This window comes from Rhipicephalus sanguineus, chromosome 8 (genome assembly GCF_013339695.2).
Source record: "Rhipicephalus sanguineus isolate Rsan-2018 chromosome 8, BIME_Rsan_1.4, whole genome shotgun sequence".
In the NCBI taxonomy this organism is placed as follows: domain Eukaryota; kingdom Metazoa; phylum Arthropoda; class Arachnida; order Ixodida; family Ixodidae; genus Rhipicephalus; species Rhipicephalus sanguineus.
Genome location: NC_051183.1, coordinates 25,660,897 through 25,677,981, shown reverse-complemented (window position 1 = coordinate 25,677,981; position 17,085 = coordinate 25,660,897). Strand labels below are relative to the sequence as shown.

Here is a 17,085-nt window from a genome sequence, read left to right as displayed (position 1 = left end):
GTGACAAATGCCGTATGTACGCTCTCAGCGTCTCAACGATGATATGAGTTGCGATCGGCTGTTCTTGTGCGATAGCGATAGTTGCAACTGTCGATGAGCATCTTGGAAGGCCAAGACATGTCCGAAGTGCTTGGGCTTGCACGCTCTGTAGTGCACGGATGTTAGTCTTGCACGTGTTGGACAGGGCAGGAAGGCTGTACCGTAGAAATCCGAGAAAGAGGGCTGTATAAAGCTGCAGCATTGAATGCACGGATGGTCCCCATGATTTTCCGGCAACGAACTTAAATATGTTCTCAATGCATATCAATTTTCTCCTCAGATGTGCGACATGGGGACTCCAGGTTAGGTCGCGATCCACAATGACACCTAGGAATCTATGGCTGCTCTTATAAGCAATTGATTGGCCTTCGATGCACACTGGGTAGAAAGACATCGGTAGTAGTAGTAGTAATAGTAGTGGTGGTGGGGGTGGTTGCGGTGGCGGCTGCAGAAGCGGCAGTACTAATACTACTCCTTCTGCATCAACTAACAAGTAGTATAGTGGTAATAGTAGTAATGATGGTTGTCACACTAGGAGTAGTATTTGTGGTTCCGGTGGTGGTGGTGGTAGCAATGGCAGTACCAGCAGTAATAGTAGTAGTAGGTGGTGGTGGTTTTAGTAGTAGCGGTAGAAGAAGGAATATTAGTAGTAGGAGTAGTAGCACTCCTACACAAGTCGGTATGTAATTTATCTACAAGCTTAAAAATATTTTTTTCTCTTGCTTGAAGTTGCAATTTTTTATACCTTGTGTTAACCCTCAATCAACATAAATATTTTGGTGCATCTTGATGCCAGTAAATTAGGAACCCCAGCAGTAAACTACCAGATGATTCCGTTTGCATTTACTATTTTGTACCGTCCAATTCAAATTAGTCAGATACTATAAGCCGGATTATTTTTACTCTCGCGCACACGTTTTGAGCAAGAATACATAATCTTGAATGCAGCGATCATCTGGTGGTACAGCTACCGTAGGGGCTTCTGGTTTGCTTACGTCAGGACTGATGACAAAAGAACAGTGGCGGGCAGCATGCGATAAGGACAGGCCGGATACTAGCGTGCTTGTCCTTTCCACATGACTAGCGTCCCTCCCCCAATCAAATATGGCTGCTCCCTGCAAGCAATGAAAATTCTGGTCTATACGGCCTTCACACAGAGCCCATGAAGATGACGCCGAAAGCGTATCGAAATATTAATCAGACAAAAACATTTCCACGAGAATACTTGATTCATACGTATGCGATGTGATTATTCGAGCACGTAATAATAACGTCTGCGCACAATGCTCTCCTATACTAATTCACTGCGATGAAAAATCCGTAGGCTGAATGTTCTTACAAACACGTTGATCCAAGGTTCAATTGCTGCCCCCAAGCGGCCAACAGTGGTGCACAGCCCGAAGCCTCCGCTCCGAGCGACGGTGGGGAACATTTCGTTGATGAACACAAACTGCGTTGTGTAGCCAAGCGTGTACGTGAACCAGCCCGCCATGCGGATAGTCATTCGTACGGCCAGATACTCTGCATAAGAAAAGAAGTGACGCCCTCTGTTGTTATATTCAGATGGTGATTTAAAAGAGTACCGACACGAAAATTTTACATCTTGTTTAATCTGTTGCCATAAGTAACTAACGACCCGCTTATCACGGCTGGAAACCTCGTGGTCTCGAACGCGCGATGGTTAATTTTTGTAGACAGTTTTACAGCGCACAGTCGCAGTTTCGGTTTGAAAGAGCGCAGTGTGAAGCGGCACCCAGAATGGTTCTCGTGTAAACATAGTAAACTACGTTAGCACACAAAACCGCGTTCATATGAGCACCGCGCGAAGAACACTTTTCAGCGAAGGCTTGGGTGGCTAGAGGCCACCCTATTCTCGGTGCTTCTATAATCCCTTTCGGATGTTGCAAATATGTGTGACCCCCCAAAAATGCACTACCGATGCAAGGACATCAGCCTTTGTAATACCGTGCAAGTCTGCCCCCTCTTTCCTTTGAAAATGTCTTCTAGGAGAGAGCGCTCGCAAGGATCGTCGCAGGCAACACAGACTCGTGACGCAGGGGGCGGTTGGTTCTTTACACGAGAACCAAAGGCCCGACACGCATTTTAATAGTGATTTTAAATATGTCCTAGGCTATATAATCCGTTGATATTTCGTATATGATGCATGTGTGCCCACACAAATAATCTATCACATAAGTTATCTCGCCTTCAAAATGTTGTGTCAGTACTCCTTTAACGAGAAAAGGCCGGGATGGTTCCAGAGGGGGAGCACGATGGGAGCGGGACAGCAGCCCCCCCCCCCCTCAGAATTCTTATTCCATGTTGTGCGTTGTTATCCAGATAACCCTCTGGTGTAAAGCCCAACGATATAGGCACAACTACTTAATTTACACAAAAACGTGAATCCACCTCATAATACGTGGCTAAAAAGGAGTAATCCGGCATAGGCTGCTGCTCGGAGGCTGCTTCGCATAAAACAGATTCCCACAGTGCATGGGGTCTGGTTACAGCATGGAATAAAATCCATCTTCGTTGACACAGTGCACTTGGTTTTAAGTGAGCTCGTTTCACTGGTTGATTGTTTGTACAGTAACTGAATTCTATTACCTGTTCGTCTTGGAAGGCTACGCCAGGATTTTGCAATCGTAATCAATACGCTATCAAAGGTTATGAGGCTCTTTGGGTAAGTTTCCTGGTTACTTCCAGTTTTATTATAGTAAATCGAATGTAATTTTTTTAAACTCTAAGGTGATTATGGCGGTCAGAAAAGAATTCCAATCAATGCTATACATTAATTGCAGGTCAGATATCCTTCCTTCTGTACCTCCGCAAGAACAACCTGGAACCTCGGTTTCGTATTCGCTCTAGAGAGGCGATCCCACACAACAGTTGGTTTGTGTATTGGTACAAGTGTTATGACGTCCCAAAGCGACTAAGGCTATCAGAGACGTGGTAGTAGACGGCTCCAAATAATTTCGATCACCTGGGGTTCTTTAGCCGGTGCTGGCATCGCACAGTACATGGGCCTTCAGCATTTCTCCTTCATTGAAATTCGACAGCCGGGATCGAACCCGCGTGCTTTGGGTCAGCAGCCCAGCACCGTAACTGTGAAGCACCGAGGCGGGATTCCATACAACAGAGCCAACCATCCTTATCCAAAGAAAAGTTTCATAATAGAGAAATCACTATAGGGAAATCTGGCGCTAGTGTCTATGGTAGCTGCAACGCATGGCTCTTCAATCAGCATGATGATGATGGGTGGTACATATATTTGCCTAAGCTTCCTTCTTTCGGCTTCGTGTGGTCTGCAGCCATTTTGTCGCAAGACGAAGTTCAGCAGAAGTTCAGCAGTCCCACTTCCCCACCTCGACCCTGTTAGGCTGACCAATACCAAGCAGCTCATGAGGTTCTCAACGAGTCATTCTGTCATCCGAAACAAAAGCCAAAACACAACACTTAACAAAGCCACAAGTGCATTCCAAGCTGCAAGCACGTAGACTAGTCAAATCCATGTACAGCCCACCATTGCTGTGGTGAGTGAACAATCGCAGCGCGACAGTTTGCTCGAGTAAATATTGTGGTAAACACTGTGATCCAAAGCACTGACCCCTCGGCGTGAACGCCGTGATGAGTAGAGTGAGACTAAAGAACCCGTAGCTTGAAATCATGGTGGGAATTCGCTTGAGGTATTTGGTTGTCACGAGGGACACGGTGTAGCCGGCACACTCCAATCCGGCAGCGATGCCAAAATTCAGGTACGGATTTCCCCCGAGCGTAGTGGCCGTCCTCGCGTAGCCGTAGTACACTATATACGACAGGAACCTGAAAGCGACCAAATTTCTGTCAATGGGATTCTTCATTTGGACCCGTATTCCGGAACGCTTCTTACCAAGGTTCCCTCACTGGGAGCTTCCTTGGTGCTCCCTTGAGTTAAAGCAGTGCTAGGGCAATCTTCGAGTTTCCTTACCTCGCTCCTCGCCCTGAAAGGATGCTTCTCTGCCGTACTTTGTCAGCGATATTGTGTCAGATATATTATTTTCAATCGATGCCCTTGCACATGCCGTCTAATTATATCCTTCTCGTCATCAATGAAGAATTGGTTGCCAAGCATGTTGTCGAACGTGCGGCTGAACAGCTGTCAAAATTTTTCGTTGAGATAGTGCAGCGCGAAGAGGACAAGGTAAACAGAGACGAAGACGATGGAACGCTTACTGCCAACTGCTAATACTGGCTCCTTCAAGGAGCTCTTTAAGATAAGGTGGCATGAAGGGCTCCTCACGTAATGTAAGGAAATGAAATGAGGAAAGAAGTGTTTCAGAATACGGGCCTTGTGGTTTGCTTAACCGTAGTCAAGTAAACGAATAACTCATTTTAACGATGACGGTAGGAAGGCGTATTTTAATCTTACAATGTTGTTACGCTCATTTGTTGTGTTATGTTCCCACGCGCGATTATTTTTATATTTTTATGTAACCGGCCTGTTACACGCGTAACCAACCAAAGTTGGGCACAGGCTACGCCGGAATGTCTGGGTACATTCCCGGTTGCTTTAAATTCCTATAAGATTGCACGCACAGCGCCAGCAACCGAGTTAACCGTGTATCTAACGTGACCACCAACGATAACGCTGGTCCTGCATGCGCAAAAATTGACGAGTTTTACCAACGATCAGATTATTCGATGGTCGACGACCGCACTCGTTGTTATCATTGTGACATGTTTATTTTAAGGCCGTCAGCCTTAAAGTAATTTGGGCACAGACAGCCAGCCAGGCCAGAATGATTTAGAGTAGCCAAATAAACGATCTCACATTCGTCAAACATCTGCTCTGCACGTTAAATGACCTGCCTAAATCCGTTTGTTCCGCGCTAGATTCAGCTCGACTGAACTGAATTCAACTTACGAGGCGGCGACTAGCACCAGCGTGTTTCTTCGCAGATATTTGGTCTTGAAAAGTCCGAAGACTGACACGTTGCTCTGGTGACCTTGCATGACCTGGAAACAAAACAAATGGTGTCATGCATATTGGTGCCTCACTCTCTCCACGCGTTTAGTCTATGAATTTTGTATTCTCTTGAACGTAGAATACCAAAGAAAACGAATGCCTTAAAGTTATGTTTTTTTTTCTTCGTGTCTACGTCTTAAAAGCCTTTCATATGTACCAGCACCATCTGTAGTCGCTCATGCCACTTCTCCTTCTGTCTTTTATTTTCGCCTGCAACCCGCTCCTACAACCTTTTTCTTACTTTTCTTCTGTTTTCCTTTTTCTTCGTTCCTTTTTTTCTTTCTCTTTTCTTTCCTTCTTCATTTCTTCTTTTTCTTTCTTTCTTGATTCTTTTTTTTCCTTTATCCTACCCTTACTCTCTCTTTCATTCCCATCCCCCGCGAGTGTTTCGGTTAAGGTCTCCTCACTGAGAGACAGTTATCGTGCACTCCTCCCACCTTTCCTACCGTCTTCCACGTTCTTTCCTGTTTAAAGAAATAAAGAATCACCTACTTGCGCTTTCCTCCTCACACAGATTACCTCGAATCTCTTGTTACCCCTTGCTAACAGTGGCAGTGCCACGTTTTTTTTTTTTTTTTTTTTTGCTGCGGGTGAGGGGAGGGGAGGGGTCACCCACGAAAACTGAGTTACTTCGGGGGCAGGGAGGCGGAATACTTACGCGTTATGTTTTGACTATGTTTGGTATTGGCGGGGCAGAAGAGGGAATGCGAAAATTTCAAAAGAGCAGCCGCTCCCCCCCCCCCCACCCCCACCCTCTGGCTCCACCCCTGCTTGCCAATGAAATCTTGCTGAAGCGATAGCTTTTCATTACGTGGATAAATTGGCGAGAAGGTGTACGTGTCTGGAAGTGACAGCAAGGTGTAAATCACCTGAATAATATAATATAATAATAATAATAATAATAATAATAATAATAATAATAATAATAATAATAATAATAATAATAATAATAATAATAATAATACTAATAATAATAATAATAACGAAATTGGTGCGTTTAATTTTAGGGAAATGAATTAAGAATTTGCCGACCAATATTAAAAATAAATGTATCTAGGAAGTATTCCTTGTTTTAACAGAATCCGCGAAAGTCAGCCTCGGTAGTAACAGTGGCTGCTGACCCGGAAGTCGTAGGTTCGACCCCGGCCACGGCGGTCGCATTTCTATACAGGCGAAATGCCCGTGTACTGTGCGATGTCGGTGCATGGTCGAAATTTCCGAAGCCCTCCACCGTGCCTCACAATCATATCGAGGTTTTGGTACGTAAAACCCCGGGTATTATTACCACAGTCTGCGAATGCACGGTGGGCCCCGACTTCAGAAGTATGAAAGAAATACCACTGCGCAGTCGATGGTGGTCGCACAAGGATAGAGTTTAAGGAGACGTTTAAACTTTTTCCAAGTCTTTGCGATGCTGGATTCTAGATAGCTGCGGGCCTAACATTATAGCATGAAAAAAATATCGACGAGTACCAACTGTTAACGCCATAGTACAGCCCCTTTACCAAAATCATGTGATTTCGAAACTATGCGATGACTCTCATTTTACGCTTACGTTCTGCTTCCTCTTCATTAGGGCGTCCACCTCCTTTTCGACGTCACGAAGTTGTTTCTTATTGAAACGCGCGATCTTGCGGATAGCCTCGACTGCTTCACCTTGCTTTCCCACGCTTATGAGCCACCTGGGTGACTCGTACAGCCATCTGAAAATTTCGAATCATGCTCAATACATTTTAACTCTTTTACATTTACTTGCATGAACCGTATCAATAAATCCCTCAATAAATAAATAAATAAATCAGTCTGTCAGTCAATCAATCAATCAATCAATGAAACTTTATTTCAGCAGAAAATTCTGAATGGCCTTCTGGTCTAAAAGCTGCCCTAGACAGCTTGACTGGGTCCCTGAACGCTTTTACATTGGTAGCTAGGACGTGCACAGACCCAATATGTTTATAGGATTATAATTATAACATGCGTGAGTAATACTGTAAGAGTTTAAGTAGGGGGCACATCAAATAATAAAACATAACATACTGAAAGTTACAGCAGGATTCGCGTCAGGTGTTTAATACAGTATGAATAACTTCATGATACACGCAAAAGAACTCTGAGTGCAAAAAAAGAAACATGGAAGAGCACTCCCTGAACCTGAAATTTGACAGGTTTCGCATACGACTAGAGATGCAAGAGTTTCACAAAAAAGGATATCGCATAAGGAGGACAAGACAGAAATGAAATGCACTAAGAACAAGATAGGCTAAAGATTGCCCAAACAAGACTACGTATCTCTATTGAGCTGGAACACCGAATTCATGTTTATTCAACGATTACTTGTAATGTAGGGATGTGAATGTCACATACTGAATGGCCAGAGATTCCTTTCCGCTCGAGCATTTAGTGTGCCGAACATTTCCGCGCTTGCCAGCTGCGATGAGCCGCTATGACCTTTGAAGTGTAATATTTTTATTTATTTATTTATTTATTTATTTATTTATTTATTTATTTATTTATTTATTTAGGTATTTATTTATTTTTTTATTTATTTATTTACAGGTTCTGCAGGCATATGCTTACGCCCAAGAGGAGGGGCAACGAAAAAAACATGGCTGATCCCTCCGTCTTAGGAATCGGTATAAGACGAAAGTGAAGAGAGAAGAAATAATAGAGAAGGAAAGGCAGGGAGGTTAACCAGTGTAGGATAACCGGTTTGCTACCCTACACATGGGGACAGGAAAGGGAAACGTATCTACACAGAAGTAGGGCTTATTCTGTAATGATATATGAGAGCTTGTACAATGTCTATTCGTGTTTGGCAGTTATAGCACCGATTGGCGTGGATGCACCCATGTTGACGCCTAGTTCGTAGAGCTTCTTACACACAGGCGCCAAAGAATATATACGCTTGCGTCTTGCTTTTCTAGAAGATAGAAGTTTCACACAGTTGGGTAGACTTGCTGTAACTTTACCGGAAAGAATTTTGTGTAGGAACGTTAATCGATTAATTTTCCTGCGAGTTTCCAGTGTTTGGATGTCGTTCAGTTCCATAAGTTGTGTTGGCAGCAGACGACGTTCTGTCTTCCAACTCGTATTCATCACGACTGCACGCGCGACTCTTGCGAAATCGAAGAAACCGTTTCAACACGTTCAGCGCGTTTGTGCTCCCTATGACACCCAGCGCCACCCACTCCAGAAAGCGTTAAAAACTTGCTCAACCTGAGGTTGTTTTCCATGGAGGCAGGATTCTTGCAGCCATAGACATTCGTACGTGATGCACAAACCGACGAAGGGGCTGTTTGTGCACTTAAAACGCACATGCCTCTGTAACCGCTAGTAGACTTGGTGCACACCTGTGTGTACACCACTTTCTTTTTTTGCTTTCTCGGTTTCGAACTATTTCTCTTTTCACCCTTTATCCCTTCGTCCACTTTCAACTTAGGCAGACGGGAAGGACTATTGTTATCTATCTATCTATCTATCTATCTATCTATCTATCTATCTATCTATCTATCTATCTATCTATCTATCTATCTATCTATCTATCTATCTATCTATCTATCTATCTATCTATCTATCTATCTATCTATCTATCTATCTATCTATGTCGCCCAGAGGGGCGAGAGAGCCGGACGGTAGGTGGACGGGAAAGGTTCCCTCGGAGAGAGGCTCGCTTGCAGCGCTGCTTGCGTTCCAGTTCAGCCATGATAATAGATAAGTGTTTTGGCCGAGTGGGCGGGTGTAATGGGTCACGGGCGCACTGGAACGCTATTGTAGCGTTCCAATGCGGCCATGAATGGGCATATCGTCGTCCCATAGCTTAACTTAGTCTCAAATAGAGAGCATTGATACAACACAGGAATATTCAGAAAAAACTTGCAAAACATAAAAATATCTCGAAAGACTTGCAAAAAAAACATAGAAAGGCAATAGCCTGACGAAGGAGGGCATCAGCTTTGCTGTTAAGGCGGCTATCACGGAGTGGAGCTGGGTGCATTTTTGTTTTTATCCAGGTAATGTGTTTTTATATGGAAGGCCAAACTTCACTACGCTGAGTCGTCGGAAGCAACTTACTACGTTGCTCAAAAGTTTCTGCGACCTAGGATATAGACTCCAGTAATGACGTCATTCTTTTATTGAGGCCTGCACACTATAAAGCACTGCAGTTGTTGACCAATCGTGTAATAGCCGGCATTAGCTTTGTTTTTGTCGGGCACCCGACATTCAGACAAGGATAAGTATGATGCGTCTGGATGGCCAGGTGTTGCGCATGCTTAGGCAACTGGGTGTTGCTGAAAGTGTCAGTGACTTCAAGCGCTAATCTTTATGATGGGGCTTGCATTCACGCAAGAAACATGTAGGTCAAGCCTTGGATGCCGTCATTCGCTTGTATCGTCGAGCGTTGTCGTTTCAACTGGGACTATAGGCCCAAACATCCCTCCCTCCCTGCTTCTACTGAAGGACGCGTGCGTGAGCCATCCGTGTATAGCTCTAGCTGATGCTGAGTGTTGCTCCTAGACCATGCGTGATTCTAAGGTTTCGTGAGAGATAAGATTTTCCTGGTTTTTCTGGGCAAAACATTTTTTCCGGGGGGTGAAGTGTGGTTGTTTACTGCCTCCTTTTTATTTTTAAGTAATTCATGCTTTCTATTAAACCGAAAGCCTTAGATGCCTCATCAATACTCGAAAAGTACCGCAGTATCAGGTTTATCGTAAGCATACATCTGACTGGATGCATATTGGATACATCTGATATCGCAGCATAAATACATTTTAGATAAGAACCAATTAACTGCCAAGAAAATGAATGAAAATTAATTTATTGAGTTCATTGAAATAGTAGACGGTTTTGTGAGGATGGATGGATGGATGCTATGAGCGTCCCCTTTCTAACGGGGCGGTGACATGTCTGCCACCAGGCTCGAAGGAGAAGAAAAAAAAAAGAAAATGCCCTATCTACATTGATTAAATCTACGTTATTATACCAAAAATTATAAATTCATGGTCCATCGCTCTGGCTCTTAAGGCAGAATGACCTTTTTTTCCCCAATTATTTATTTTTGTACTTTATCTCTACTTTTTTGCCACCAATACTCTAACCGTCTCTTACTTATTTCTATCGCAGGCGTGTTCAGCTTTCCATTGTTGTCTCTAAAACCCAAGGCTTCATGCAGACTCGTGCCCACACGTATACCTGGCTGAATATCGCCACATTCAATCAGTACATGTTCCATCGTTTCCTTAGTTCCCCCGCAGCATGTACATTGTTCTTCTTCGTTACTGAATCTCGCTTTATAACTACGCGTTCTAAGGCAGCCCGACCTCGCTTCAAACAGTAAAGCGCTTCCCCTTGAATTATCATAAAACCTTTCCCTCCTTATTTCGTTTTTCCTTTTCGGTACTTACTCAGAGCCGGCTTCTTTTCCATCGCTGTCATCCAATAAGTCATCTCCGCCTCTCTGACCTTCCGCTTAATGCTCCTTGTTGCCATATCGCCCGCACTGCCAGCCGTATATTTACTGGTGAGCCCCCTAGTTCTTTTTCTCCACAGCGTGTCAACGCTTTTTCTATACAAATACCTGAAAACCTTCTCTGCCCATCTAGTCTTCTTCATTTTCCACAGCCTCTCCTCGAATCTCATTTTGCTCTGCGCTTCCCTCACTTCAAAGCCCGTCCATCCCATATCACCCTTTACCGCATCTGGGATTGTTGCGGCACCTGTCGGAGGAGACCTCAACCGTGCGCTTCCTTGTACGTGGCCTCTGAGATCCACTTCGGCAGTGCGACGAAACAGATCGCTAACCCAAGAGATACGCCAGGGCACACAAATGCCGACGTCCTAGTGCCACCATAAGACAAATGTTAGGGTCGCCTCCAGATTTGTTTTAACAGCAGCGCGAGATCACAGCACATATTGACATTTTTTTATAATGGAGGGCACACTGCATGATGTTCTAAGCCGGCTATGCAAACGTTGTTGACTGAATCAGGAGGAATGTTGGGACCATAGACTCCACTTTCTGCACTCGCTTCCCTTGTTATCCGTTTAATGTTCCTTTATCTTCCTTGCTTTGTTTGATTTCACCGGTGTGCTGCTGTAAACAAACAGGATACAGTCTAAAGTTCCTGAATTTCCTTGTTATCATCTGCTAATAAGACTCCTAGTTACCCGCCACGGTGGTCTAGTGGTTATGGTGCTTGACTGCTGACCCTCATGTCGTGACATCGCATCCCGGCCGTGGCGTCCGCATTTTCAGTGGAGGCGAAAATGCTTGAGGCCCGAGTGCTTAGGTTTAGGTGCAAGTTAAAGAACCCCAGGGGGTCGAAAATTCCGGAGCCCTCCACTACGGCGTCTGTCATAATCATATCGTGGTTTTGGACGTTAAACCCGAACAATTATTAATAATAACAGCAGTATTTATTTGGTTTGTCAACAAGCGATGCAAAAACACATATTAGCGTATCACAGCTGGTGTGGTATTGGGCGATTCAGTACAGCACACTTGATTTGCCTTTTTTGACATGTGTAAGTGCGAAGGCCTTGTTAATCGCTTTTAATACCTTCGCTGGCCCCGTGAACTTCTACTTCTTAAACCTCTGATTACGTAATGAATTTTCATCTGAAATGGTACAAGGAGTTCATTTCTCGGCTCTTCTCGCCTTCCTGCTCTTGCCCAGAAGCCGAGTTATTTAGTTGGCTGCTTTAAAAAAAAAATTCGGGAGCTCATCCCCTGACGGTAAATTGAGGACTAGCGAAGCTTGGTGTGTGCGTGCATGACCTACTACTTCTCTTTCTTTCTTTCTTTCTTTCTTTCTTTCTTTCTTTCTTTCTTTCTTCCTTTCTTTCTTTCTTTCTTTCTTTCTTTCTTTCTTTCTTTCTTTCTTTCTTTCTTTCTCTTTCTTTCTTTCTTTCCTTCTTTCTTTCTTTCTTTCTTCGGTCGCATTGCGCAGTGCACCCTCCTACTGTTTCCTTCTTCCGGGCCGGGAATTGGAGCTTCATTCACGTGCTCAGCAGCAGGCAACAACGACGATCATGACTTCATATCCAGGCCACAATTAAATGTTGCAACGTGAAATGACAAGTTGCCGCGATAAAAGATCAGATTGTCATATCAGAGACGGCTAATCGCAGACAAGCTCAAGATCCAGAGAGCATCACCAATTGGAAAACGGCGCATACAAATACGCATTTGACCGGCGCAACTTCGAAGGCCGCATGTCTGTACGCTGGCCGACGCCGGGTTTTTCGCCCGCGTGAACGCTGCCAGTGACATCTGTAACTTGCAACAATCATCGCTTGAAAAAATTGTGTCGCATACTCACGGAAGCGCAAATAAGAGGGGCGCTGCAAAGGCCGCTTGAACAATGAGCAGTTTCCTCCAATCCTGTGCGAGCCAGACAATCCCGGGCAGCAGGAGGAGGCCGCTTATCCAGCCGTAGCCATAACACACATTCAGTGCAATGCGAAATTTCGGCCCGATGGTTTCTGCGACTAAAGCGAGAAAAAAAAAAATAAGTCACGTCGGTTAGTAGGTAGAAACCAGCGCAGGCAGCCGTTGTTTCACTGCCGAGGCATGACCGCCAAGATTAGTCATAGTGTGTAACGTGAAAAGATGGTTCGCAATGATGAAGGGCGTGTCACACGGATATGTAGGACTTGAGCGTGCTAATAAAGCTGTGTAGCTTACCGCTATAGCGCATAAATAATAACCAGAATTCCAGGGGGGGGGGGAGGGGCGACAGGCGCCTTCCTTCACGCCCCCCCCCTCATCTCCCCTTCCCGGCGCCTATGGGCGTAAGAATGCTACAGCAGCAATGATAGCGAGAGCTCAGCAGCTCAGACAGGAACGGTAGACCCTAATGCCGCAATGCTCGACACACGCCACCTTTAACGCACGTAAATTTTAGGCATGTTAATCTCGTTATATGACGTACGTTGACACAGCGTACACGTAAACCACAATAAGCGAATAACGTACGGAGCATGCGCAGTGATTAAACCACTGTTTGTACAGGTACGTGATTCTTTACCGTTTTGTGGCGCACGCCATTCCATTAACTGTACATTGTTTCATGCGGCATATAAGTGCTCCTAGCACTCAATGAGCGATGAATGTAGCTTACGTAGACTAAAGCAGGCCACCTGGAGACCAGATATGGCGACGGCCACGCCAACCCTCGCCACCAGAAAGTAGTTGAGGCTCGTAGAAAAGGTCAACGCAAACGCCGAAGCGCACAAGCAAATGGTGCTAAAAAGAGCCACGATTCTTCTTCCAAATCTGAAAAAAAAATCATTAGTTCAAGATAGGCAGTTGACGTTGTATCCAACTGTGCCCCGTTATCGGCAATAGAGCCACGGAAGCGATTCAATGACTTGCAAATTGCATATTTAGGTACACTGTAAATACAAACACATAAATCACACACCGACATTATTAGTGTGATACTGAGCCTAAATATGGTCATCTCTCAGTTTTACGAACGTCGACTTAGCGAACATTTCAAGGGAACGAACTTTCAGAAAATCGCCGTTGGGTTTCCTACCCATTCTATGCAAAAAAGTTTCACTTACACGAATTTCAGAATAGCGAATATTTGAGTTGAACGAAGTTGATTAATGGATCGGGGCTCATTTCTGAAATCAGTTCAACGAAGTTTTGCGCTCCACAGCGCAGGCAGAGGCAGATTCAAGTCCTGCAAGTCTAGCCGAGCCTGTTGGCTCCCTAGCAAACTTGAGATACTTTGTCTAAACAGCAAGCTGTGTCAGAATAAGTGCCCAAAAATTTCTGGACAGCTTTGTCGCTTCTTGCCCTTTAAGAGCACCAATGCAAATGAAAATTGCATATTTTTGTTTTGTTTCGAAAGGAGGTAGGCAGCACCACAACTGTCACGCATTTCGTGCACACTGATATCCATAACTCCATAAATTGCATTTCACACTTTTCACTCGATGTCTGCCGCCTCTTATGCGTTTGCATATTCTACTAAATATTCAGTTTAATTAACTTTCACTTAATTCAACTCTTTTCTAGGGTGCCTTGAAGCTCATTCATTCATCTCACGTGACTCATTGCAATGACGTTGTTTTCGTTATTTCGAGTGCATTTGTATGTTTCTGTTCCTTCCCGCCTAGCAAACTATTCCTGGATGTTTTGAGCATGTGAAGGGAGTCACAAATGTACACAAAGTTTTTACAACTTGCCCGTCAGCGCATGCGCGATCTCTGCCGTGATTCCTTGTTAGTGACAAAACGCATTAACGACGTTGTAGCCTTATGGCATTCCGCCGAACTCCCAATTTCTCTGCTATTCTGAAACACTTGAGAACATGCTCTTGAAATCACACAGAAAACGAAATGGGATCATAGTCTTGAATGAGCACGCTCTGTCGTATCCACCTAGATCGTAGACGTCAATTGGGTAAAGCGTATACCTGTCTGATACGTTACCGATGACCAGTATTCCCAGCATCAAACAAGCCATGTAAGTGCTTTGTATCAGGGACCTCTTCCATGTATTTTCGCATACGAGATTCCACTGAAACAAGAAAACAAACAAAAAATCACAGATGTAGTGAAGGGCTCTGGCCAATGATTTGTGCTTTTTGTCTTAGACCGAAAGCGCGACGATTGACAAAGGGAAGATTTAGGAGCGGCAGGAAGGAACGTTCTTTAATAATAATAATAATAATAATAATAATAATAATAATAATAATAATAATAATAATAATAATAATAATAATAATATAATAATAATAATAATAATAATAATAATAATATCTGGGGTTTTCCGTGTCAAAACCTCGATATTATTTTGAGCCATGCCGTTGCGGAGGGCCGCGGAACTTTAGACCACCTGGGGTTCGGTAACCTACACTGACAATCGCACAGTATACGGACCTCTAGCATTTCGCTTCCATCAAAATGGGTTTGACGTGGCCGAAATTGAACCCGTTACTGTCGGGTCAGCGTCCGAGCAGCGTAACCACTGTACCAGCGCGGCGAATGGAATCGCAACATCCCCGGCCAGAGATGGCTGCCCCTTACAAGCGATGAAAATCCTGGTCTATACAAATTTAACATACACTTACTGTTACAATGTACAATGTCTCCTCAAGTAAAACGTGTAAAAAAAAATAACAGGGAAATACACAAATGAAAATGAGGTACAAAACGTTAGAACGTAAGCGCAGTTAGGAATGGGGCTAGGAATCATGCAACACCTTATATACACGAAATTTCGCCTGTGCAGAGAGCTGTCATTTTTGAGAAATAGGAATACCTATAGCGTTATTTAGGGGTGATTTTAGGGAGTGTATATGTCTACTACCAAACGTGTGTGTATAGAGATGAGGCCGGAAGTTTCCATTGCGTTCACTGGTTCGAAGGCAGGTTCCTGTCAGGAAACAGAATATCACTGTACAATGCAAGTTATGCGGAATCCGCTCCCCTTATCCATAGAGTTTCCTAAAATTAACTAGAGGGCACTCTGGCGCTGCGATCGTTCAGCCACCATGGGAATGATGGGTAGTACACAAGTTTGCCTAGTCTTCGTACTTGCGGGCTTCGAACGCACTTGTGGCTTTGTTTATTGCTGTGTTTTGGTTTTCTTTCGGATAAAAGAATGGATCGTTGTGAACTTCGTGACCAGATTTGAACTGGTGAGCCTAAAAAAGTTAACGTGGTGAAGTGGAGCTGCTGACTTTTGCTGATCTTTGTTTTGCGACAAAGCGGATGCAGGCGACGCGGAGCCAAATGGAGCCGAAAGAAGGAAGTGTAGACAAATCCGTGTACTACCCATCATTGCCATGCTGGTTGAAGCGCCATGCGTTGCAGCTCCCATAGACACTAGCGCCAGAGTTCCCTCTAGTAAGTATTGTAGGAAACTCTATGCCCTTATCCGCTCCGTTATCTCGCATTATATCTATCACAGACACCTACTTGCCCTAACGCACTGTTCTTGATACTTAACTCCTTTTAAATGCGAAGCATTTCTTAGCGAACTTCTGCGACTTTGCGCGTATCTATCTATCTATCTATCTATCTATCTATCTATCTATCTATCTATCTATCTATCTATCTATCTATCTATCTATCTATCTATCTATCTATCTATCTATCTATCTATCTATCTATCTAGCCGCCTACGACTTTGTGCTCTCCTGGTCGCTTGGTTCATCGAATGTGCACCGAAATTGGTATGGCGTAACATGACTGTATGACGAACATAAATGACAAGTCATAACATCAAAATCATGACACGCATGTCATGTACAGCATGATTTACATGCTACGCTCATGGTGCGCTGGCGGCCGTTTCGCTAGTTTGATATACACCAAAATTGGTATCTTCCGACGTGACTGTGTGACGAACATAAATAACACGAGTTAACATGAAAATCATGACACGCGTGTCATGCACAGCATGATTTACGTGCCACGCTCATGGGGCGCTGGCGGCCGTTTCGCTGGCTTGATCTACCCCGAAATTGGTATTGCGCGACGTGACTATGTGACGAACATATTAACACGAGTTAACATGAAAATCATGACACGCATGTCATGTACAGCATGACTTACGTGCCACGCTCATGGGGCGCTGGCGGCGGTTTCGCTAGATTTATATACACCAAAATTGGTATCTTGTGACGTGACTGTGTAACGAACATAAATAACACGAGTTAACATGAAAATCATGACACACATGTCACGTACAGCATGACTTACGTGCCACGCTCATGGGGCGCTGGCGGCGGTTTCGCTAGCTTGACCTACCCCGAAATTGGTATTGCGTGACGTGACTGTGTAATGAACACAAATAACACGAGTTAACACGAAAATCATGACACGCATGTCATGTACAGCATGACTTACGTGCCACGCTCATGGGGCGCTGGCGGCGGTTTCGCTAGCTTGATATACACCAAAATTGGTATCTTGCGACGTGACTGTGTGACGAACATAAATAAGAGGAGTTATCATGAAAATCATGGCACGCATGTCACGTACAGCATGACTTACGTGCCACGCTCATGGGGCGCTGGCGG

General features: G+C 44.3%; 1 protein-coding gene across 1 annotated transcript in view; it reads right to left on the bottom strand.

The window, feature by feature from the left end:
* LOC119401572 (organic cation transporter protein-like) overlaps positions 1 to 17,085 on the bottom strand; it is a 29,942-nt gene that overhangs the window by 8,140 nt on the left and 4,717 nt on the right. Inside the window, exons 3-9 of the mRNA XM_037668473.2 lie at positions 14,473 to 14,576; positions 13,165 to 13,319; positions 12,364 to 12,532; positions 6,600 to 6,747; positions 4,943 to 5,034; positions 3,647 to 3,861; positions 1,379 to 1,560 (exon numbers count right to left, since the gene is read on the bottom strand). Of these exons, the coding sequence (XP_037524401.1) occupies positions 1,379 to 1,560; positions 3,647 to 3,861; positions 4,943 to 5,034; positions 6,600 to 6,747; positions 12,364 to 12,532; positions 13,165 to 13,319; positions 14,473 to 14,576 (1,065 nt within the window). The remainder of the gene's footprint in view (positions 1 to 1,378; positions 1,561 to 3,646; positions 3,862 to 4,942; positions 5,035 to 6,599; positions 6,748 to 12,363; positions 12,533 to 13,164; positions 13,320 to 14,472; positions 14,577 to 17,085) is intronic.